Source organism: Loa loa, assembly GCF_000183805.2.
Source record: "Loa loa unplaced genomic scaffold supercont3.23, whole genome shotgun sequence".
NCBI lineage: Eukaryota > Metazoa > Nematoda > Chromadorea > Rhabditida > Onchocercidae > Loa > Loa loa.
In genome coordinates this window covers 197004-204841 of record NW_018108203.1, presented here as the reverse complement: position 1 = coordinate 204841, position 7838 = coordinate 197004, and the positions used below count along the sequence as shown (strand labels likewise).

At 34.8% G+C, this 7838-nt stretch overlaps 3 protein-coding genes across 4 annotated transcripts in view; 1 reads left to right on the top strand and 2 right to left on the bottom strand.

Moving 5' to 3' along the window:
- Positions 1-3460, top strand: part of LOAG_16846 — a gene marked incomplete at its 3' end in the record, with an annotated part of 26447 nt that extends 22987 nt beyond the window's left edge. The window contains exons 13-20 of one of the 2 annotated variants that reach the window (XM_020449504.1): positions 188-400; positions 682-878; positions 1010-1174; positions 1346-1449; positions 1906-2016; positions 2141-2216; positions 2640-2785; positions 3105-3460. In XM_020449504.1, the coding sequence (XP_020306959.1) occupies positions 188-400; positions 682-878; positions 1010-1174; positions 1346-1449; positions 1906-2016; positions 2141-2216; positions 2640-2742 (969 nt within the window). Of the gene's footprint in view, positions 1-187; positions 401-681; positions 879-1009; positions 1175-1345; positions 1450-1905; positions 2017-2140; positions 2217-2639; positions 2786-3104 lie in introns of those variants that run through there. The other variant, XM_020449503.1, reaches the window with a different exon arrangement.
- On the bottom strand, positions 2757-3286 carry LOAG_02914 (hypothetical protein; the record flags this gene model as incomplete). Its single annotated transcript, XM_003138451.1, is given in 4 exon segments — positions 2757-2825; positions 2839-3042; positions 3171-3211; positions 3244-3286. The coding sequence occupies 4 exon segments, from the start codon at positions 3284-3286 to the stop codon at positions 2757-2759; spliced, it is 357 nt and encodes a 118-aa protein (XP_003138499.1).
- A 426-nt stretch (positions 3461-3886) lies between the features above and the next one.
- Positions 3887-7710, bottom strand: LOAG_02913 (hypothetical protein). Its single transcript, XM_020446166.1, has 13 exons — positions 7538-7710; positions 7084-7280; positions 6653-6758; positions 6467-6544; positions 6281-6401; positions 6026-6094; positions 5855-5947; positions 5550-5722; positions 5161-5292; positions 4884-5055; positions 4526-4623; positions 4249-4381; positions 3887-4094 (listed from the first exon to the last, which is right to left on the bottom strand). Exons 2-13 carry the CDS (start codon positions 7154-7156, stop codon positions 3948-3950), a joined length of 1395 nt encoding a protein of 464 aa, XP_020303459.1. The 5' UTR covers positions 7157-7280; positions 7538-7710; the 3' UTR covers positions 3887-3947.
- Between the last annotated feature and the right edge of the window lie 128 nt (positions 7711-7838).

The following is a 7838-nucleotide window of genomic DNA, read 5'->3' as shown; positions in this document are numbered from 1 at the left end:
AAAAGAGGCTTGGAGATGCCACACACCTGACAAAACAAGCCTAGCACTTCTTGTGCTTCTATTGTTATTGGTTGTTAAGTTTAATCATTCTTGGAAGAGAGTTGTCGAGCAGCGTTTTTACAGCCTTCAATGATAAACTGATGATAAGAAAATCGAATACAGTTAACAATGTTGTAGTTTATTTTAGTTAGTGGAATGTAATGATGAGTTAATGCGAACATTGGATGAACAACGTTGCATTCATGAAGCGCAAATCGAACGACTCAGCCGTTCGAATCAAATCCAATGCGCCAATTTGGATAGCAAGTTGGCAGAAGCGGAAAAAGTGGTGGAAGAACTTATCCGGGATAAGAAAAATCTTGAAGCAACACTGAGTAAGGATACAAATGAAAAAGTTGCGGTAAATCTTTCTTAAAATGAATTGAATTTTGATGGCTTCATTCTACAAATAACTTTTCACATTTTTCTCCCTTTAATTTTCTTTAGAATTGATTCAAAAAAATGATAGAACGATATTTTTTCATTGGAACTGCGGTGCATTGCCTTTGCGAAACTGTATTCAGTACTTTTAAATTGAAGCGGAAATGACTAAACAGAGCTAGGAGTACCAATTTTCAGCTCATTTCAAATGAGTTGCAGTTTCTCTTTTCATTCTGGTGAATCGTGAAGTTCGAATTTTAGGAGCTATCAAAAGAAATCAGCAGCTTGAATACGGCATTGGAAATTAAATCAACAGAAATCAAAACACTGAGACATTCGAATGCAAAACTGCAACTGAAAGTGGAGGAGATTCCATTGAAAGATATTGAAATAAGCAAGCTAAAGCATCGTGTTCGTGAGCTGAAAATACTGGTGGATCAGAAAACCAGTACAGAAAAGTGTGTTATCAATATCATGTTCCCTGAAGGTTATGGGGATGCAGTAACTGCTTCGTATGAAATTATGGTAGATTTACAAAGGATTGGTTCAATTTTCAAGAAGGCTTTTCCTCAAATTTCAATTTTTGCAGGGTTTTGACATCCAGGTTTGAAGAGTTACAGCGTTCTGCGCGTAATCAAGCAGTAATGTCCGAATCAATGCTGAAGGAGAATGATTTATTGCGGTACAAAATTGAGGAAATGGAGTCGTCCACATCCGAAGGAGAGCCAAACTCCGTAAAAGCTGATTGTGCAGTGTAAGCTGTGGGAAATTAAACTTTTAAATTTTTGTTCAATTTATTGGCTTTAAATTTATTTACGAAGACTTTATTAGAATTTCGGTAAATAGTGCAAAATAGACATCTTGGCATCATATAACGACATCAAAACATATTTACATCATTTGAGAATGATTTGGCCGCTTTCAGGAAATATCGTAGCCCTCAGCCAGTGAGTGTTTGCTCGACTCGTTTATGTCAAAGTGAACGACGTCCTCCTTCTTCAGTTACTCCGCATAGATCTTCACAATCACGTATAGATTAGTTTCAGAAAAACATTCATCATTTTTGAATATAAGTTTGAAATTTCGCAAATAAATAAAGTAGCACTGGTGGGTTAGCTTATAGCTATCTTTTATTGGTTATTAAAAGGGAAATGTGTCCAACATTTGCAATGCACCTTGCGATATTCGTACGATTACATCTTTTACACTATGGTACATCGTCCATTTCCATAGGATTTTTATAAAGTAATTTGATAAAACAACAAAATTTTTGCGAAGATTGAAATTAACTGAGTTTGTGCTTTGGAAATTTAGATTCAAATGAAAAATGTTTAAAAAAATTGAAGCAAAAAAGTAAGAAAATGGGACGAAAGTAAATTCTACGGATTTGTTGACCAAAAAAAAAAAAAAAAAAAAAATGAAGTGAAAAGAACTTAAGTTGAAAATATCAGCGTTAGAAGAAATTCCATATCTAATATACTTTAGGTGGTAATGTGATGACTCGTTCGATCATTTCGTTGTACCTCGAACAAGGCCGTAATCGGTTCACCAAAGAAAATATTGATACCATTTATACACCGGAAGGAACATTCATTGGTATGTTGCTTAATGCGTCTTCAGTTTTCTATGAATTCCGCGAAATGATTTCTGAACAGTGTTGTTTTAATCTTTATTATACTTTCTTTCCTTCATTTTTTTTTTTAATTTGAATTTGTTGCAGCAAAAGATCGCGGTTGCTCACAAAGGTTGTCTTTCGATGATGCACATGATGCAGATGATGAAGGAACTCCTCGCCTGTAAGTTATCACTATCATTCAAAGAGCTGAAAATTCAGATAAGAAATTAAAATACAATCGAACTCGGGTGGGGATGTGTATCTGGTCGCGAAAAGAAAAATTTGCTTTAAAAATCTGTAATTGAAGGCGGGCCAGCTTTGCGGTCAAAAAAGTTGCGAATCAAAAAATGGCTATCTTCTGAGGAAAGGAATACCATAAATTTTATGGACTAAGTTTACAAATTAATCACTCAAATACTTTCATCTAAAATTCAAAGATCCAGCTAACGAAAAACTAACAATTTGGCGGTCTAAAGTAGCGCCCAAGAAAGTATCTTGCAGGGTTTTGGCCATGTATAAAGAGCGGGACACCCTGTTGTAATCAATATTACTCAGTAAATTGTTGATTGGGAAATATTCTTGAGTAACTTCTTAACATTTCTAGTGTTCAGACAAATGAGCAATCACCAGTTCCCGGAAGCAGTAATTATCATGAGGGAGCGTCAAGAACAACGGGCACTGTAATAGATAGCGGTATATCAGTTTGAATTTAAATATCTCTCTACCGATCGATCTCGTCCAAAAATTCTAGTTTGTTTTTGTAAATTGTTAGTTCTGAAGGTGTAAATATCTAAAATAAATACCCCACCAGGTTCCAGAGATACCGGTGGTGTTACTAGTTCACTGTAAACCCCGGACTTCGGGAACAACTGTGAGCTGTTTAATCTTTTGACATTTTGCGAGGGAAAAGTCGTCGTTTTCACTTTTTCTACGGCCATCAAAAACAGTCGCAGGTTGTTGCCGTCACATGCCCACTTAGCGAATACTCTAAGAAATTTAAAGTTAAACTGAAAGATTTAGATTAAAAAGAAATACTCTCTAAGCATTAATTTTCCAGAATTGTTTCTAGGTTCGAAGGACCGTGCTTCAATTACCACTTGAGTTTCCGCTTAGAAAGTGGAGCCGGAAAAATTACCCGTTTTTCAATGGTGAATAGAACTGAAATTGACCTCATGTCTGCAGCATTTACTTGTATTCATTTTAATAACTATCAGTTTTTTCATCTAACATTGTAGCTCCAGGTACTGGCATTTTCCAAACTGTAAAAGATATGTATGACTATTCGTAAGCTGTAAGCATAAGTAGTGTTGCGAATTTTTCGGTTGCAAAAAATGCCTTCATTTTGATTGATTTATAGCAATGCACATATAACTAGCTGTTCATTGTATGGTATTAATTCTTGCGTCATTATAAACAAGTTTTCTCCTAGCAAAATTTTGACCATTACATTGGAACTGCGCAACATCGCTGCTTATTAGATAATTGATGTAAGGCGTATTAACGAACTAGGTGGTAATCGGTTTGATGTCGAGTCACATGAAATCACGCTGACGGATGAGCCGCAAGCATTTTGTTTCATCACAGTTCAGAATAAGGTTGCTAACAAATGTGACTCATATTTTCTACATCGGGTTTGATGACAGTATAAAAAGCTGACCACTCTGTATTATTTGAAATTTCGTCACTTAAAATATGTCGAGAGAAAACAGGGGAGTAAAAGTAAGAAGTGAGGGAATAAAGCCCTTAAATAGTTTTTGTGGGAACAATTTTCTGACAAAGTCAAATGAGGAAGAGAAAATCCTCATTTAACGATGGTCAAATCTCACTGTATTTAAATCATAAAATGAATTTCTTTGCTTCATCACAGTTCAATAAACCAATTCAGTGGGATGTGTGTGAAGAATTCAAAAGTTCAGTGTTTATAAGAGCAGTCTTCAGATAGTGGACAACCGCTAGGATGATATTTATGGAACCAGCAATCTCTTGTCCTCAATTTTTCCTCGACTCTTCGACTGCCCTCTTCAGCCCAATTACGAATTGAGACACTGCCTTTAACTATCTGAAATTATTTGATGACTGAAAATAGGAAGTCGGAATTTAAAAGATTCGGTTTCTGCCATTGCATCAGTAATGATAAGAATGAGAGGACCATACACCACCGCTTTTTTAAATGTCTGTTAACCTGAAAAAATTTGGTCGCATTTGTATCTTACTTTGAAAATTTGATGCTGATTTTTCAAGAATGTTTGCAAACCACCGTCTGAATTTCGAAGCTGCGCTTTTTCTTCCTCATTAAGTAGATCAGCTATTTCTTTTAAAGAGCATGATCGCCCTTTGCTCCAACAGCTGCAATACATGATTTAATGCAGAGAATATTATCAACATTTACAACCCATATTTCCTAATTAATTAATAAGTTTTCATAGAATCTGCTCTCTAACCTAAAAAGTTCGAAATCAGGTTTTAAAGTTCAGAAATGCAAACATATACACTGTTGCTTTGTTCGGTGATAGCTCGAAAAGATGATTGAATATCTTTGTAGTGAGCGCCTGCTGAAAGCCCCGAGAAAATCTGGCACAATTTTTTATCTGAAATCACCAAAATTTGCGTATAAAAACACTCTCAGCAAAAAACCAATTCTTAAATAAAAATCAATTTTAATTTTAAAAAAACCAATTTTTAATAAGACTAGCTACGAACTTATTCCACAACAAATTTGCAGGTTTTAAAATTTAGAGGAAAACTAGCAATAATTCCATTTCATATACAACATTCTTATTTTACCAACTAAAATGGTGAACTTTACAAAATCCTTAGAAAAGTTTCATCAAATCAAAGCGCAACCTACGTTTTCAACTTTCTTTCTCGGCAAGAAATTTGATAAATTTGTATGTGCCAGCATATTATTTATGACATTTTCCACATTTTCTACTAACCCACCAGCAGGTACTGTGCACAGGAAACAATAACGTTTCGTTGACGGAATTTTTAGCCGATCTTCTTCAACGCAGTAACCTAGCCTAAACATTTTTCGAGCGGCTCAGAGCTTTTGAGAATAATTCAGCGAAGATGATTTGCTGATCTTCCAAAAAGGTTCATCATTACTGAAGTAATGTCAAATTTACCTCAAACAGATATCGCGAATAAACAGAAGATAAGAAGAATACACACTAGTAGTAGCCATACCACACTTTTTTTGAAAACGACTATAAAAATCGAATGGACAGCACGGCAGTAAGAAGAAGTTACTTCTTGATCTGAAATTGAGGGCTATAGAATAAATTTTTAATATTAACTGATTTTTGAAAACTCTGTTTAAAAATAAGAGTTTCTGAAAGATTCCAACAATAAACAGTGAAAAAAGTGGATATTCTGCATATGAATTCTAATCAAAAATGAATATTTTTAGCAAAGAACCTTCTTACATTCCTGAAATATTCTTACATTCCTGACTGATTGCAAGGGTATGCTGTTTCTTTGTTAAAAATCTCAAGCTTCACAAAATTATTTTAACCTAGCAGCCATAATAGGTATCCAAGGAGTCAATTCATCTGTGTGATTCCCAATGAGAAAATCGCTATCGCTCAACAAATCCTCTTTAGGATTCAGTGTTTTTTCTCTCAAATCAGTTTCAGCAAATTTCGTCCATATTTTGCGCTGTCTTAAATCGATTCCATAACCATTTATCTGTAAACTTATCGTATCTGATGAGACCTCCAAGACTTTCTTCGCATCCTGATCAAAAATGATAATGGAGAATCCTTTTTTAATGAATTTCTCATCCTCCAAAAAATGCAATAACTGAACAAAAAAACAAGCCTTCATCCTTTGCAAGAGATGTACAAGCAAGCCATTGCCACAACCAATATCACAAAATCTTTGTGGTGAAAGGCCTTTCTGCCGCCAATAGGTCTGAAATTTACTTTTTCAGCAATTCGTAAAAAAAAAATGGATTTGTTGCTGCATTTAACACAAAAATTTTTTACTCACAATTAGGTAAGCCGCAATAGCGCAGTCTTCATAAACAAATTTCTGTGGATTCGTTCTTTCTGCCCAGGTCTAAAAAGAAACAAATGTTCAATAAATGTTTTTAAAGGAAATTTTGAAAGGTTAAGCCAATTCGGGCGAAAAACCACAAAAGCACACGAACTGATCAGCAATTCGGACCTATTAGTATGTTGTGCAAAACGATTCGATGTTAGTAATTACAGCAATTTTAACCATTAAAACAGTGGAAAGACTTACTGCTGCAATTTGTTGACCCCATTTATTTTTGATTTCACAATAGAACTGGGAATAATCTTCCACGTTAACTAATCTATGCGAAATTGTGATATTTTTGCGTTCACCATTGTCAGCAAACCATCTAGAAGCACAAAATGGTGAAATCTTTGAAACAAAATCAAAACCCAAGATGTTACAGAAACTTACTTTAATAAACGCGGAAATGCGACTTTTTGCAGCCAAATATAATTAATCGCATCGTTAGAGACGAAAAGACTTAGATTCCTGAAAAAGAAAATAAGTCATCAGAAATACTACTAACTAAATGATTAACGCACTCATCGTCACAACTATGAAAAACAGCAGTGACACATAACCATTCAAGCAACGCACCATTGCTGATGTGAGACTTCTTCCAAAGCAAACCGATATGGGAAAGAAACATGGGGATGTCGCTTCTCGTCCAGTACATACGGCCGAAATTCCACAACATGCTTATCTAAACTGTACGATCTTAATTACTAGTCTTAATTTACAGTTAATAGCTGATGTAAGTGGTTTTCGATCCAGTTAGATTTTTCAACGAGAAAGTCTCAGGTCGTTATAGAATTTCACTTCCAGTTGCCGTAGTGCCAAATACATTGCCGAAAGCAGAGAGCTGAGAGTCAAATCCTAAAAAACCTGAGACTTTTTGAAAAAAATTTTAATTTGAATCCCGAAAATCCATTATTTCATTTTCAACACAATAAATTTCACTTTGATCGAGTTTAGTTTCAATATTTATTTTCAATAAGGGTATACTTTTAAAATAAAACGAATCTAACCAAAAAGAAGCTTCATATGCACAAGTCGAAAAAATGTCGGGTGATCTAGGAATGAATTTACGAATTTCAACATTTTTTGAAAATACGTTAGAGATTGTCAATAGATGACCAAGCTTAGGATTCTGTTCGTTCACTGAAATAATGCCTAACAAGCGTCTGTTCACTGTATGACAACGTTCTTTCCATATGTGGATGACCTGAAAATTTTGCATATTTTCGCATAACTTCGCAAACTGACGCATTACTGAAATGATTATTCAAAAGAATGCAAAACCAGCAATAATAAACATTCTATTTACCAATAAGAATCTTGGGTTTTTATCCGAGCCGATATATATGTTTTGCTTTTGTGGAAACGACCATAATGTATAGCATCCAGAAAATGAAACTTGAAAGCAAGTAAGTCCAATCCTACTAGTTTAAGTCGCGAAAAACGGAACTCATAAATACAAACCTTCGAAAAAGTTTCTCTTATATCGAACTCCAGCGGTGCTGACAATGGAGCTGTGGCAGTCTTTGCAAAATCCACCTCATACATCTGCAAAACAAAATAATTCCAAACAATTATACCACACCACTAACTACGAACACCCATCCGCCTCTACGTCTGAAATATTGCCACATCACGATTTGCAAAATTATCAAAAATGAAGAAAACCAAATACTGGATTTGGCTCAGCTTAGAAACTGTACACATTTCTAAATTCAGCTTTAAAAATTTTTAACGGCTAAAAGTAAACGGAAAACTTTATGCA

Excerpts from the sequence above, each read along its gene's own strand:
- LOAG_02913 (XM_020446166.1), bottom strand. The coding sequence starts at position 7,156 with ATGTTGAAATTCGTAAATTCATTCCTAGATCACCCGACATTTTTTCGA. Across the intron at positions 6,402-6,466 it reads GCATTTCCGCGTTTATTAAA|ATGGTTTGCTGACAATGGTG; the intron begins GTAAGTTTCTGT and ends TTGTGCTTCTAG. Across the intron at positions 4,624-4,883 it reads CGAGAAAGAAAGTTGAAAAC|ATAAAAAATTGTGCCAGATT; the intron begins GTAGGTTGCGCT and ends TGGTGATTTCAG.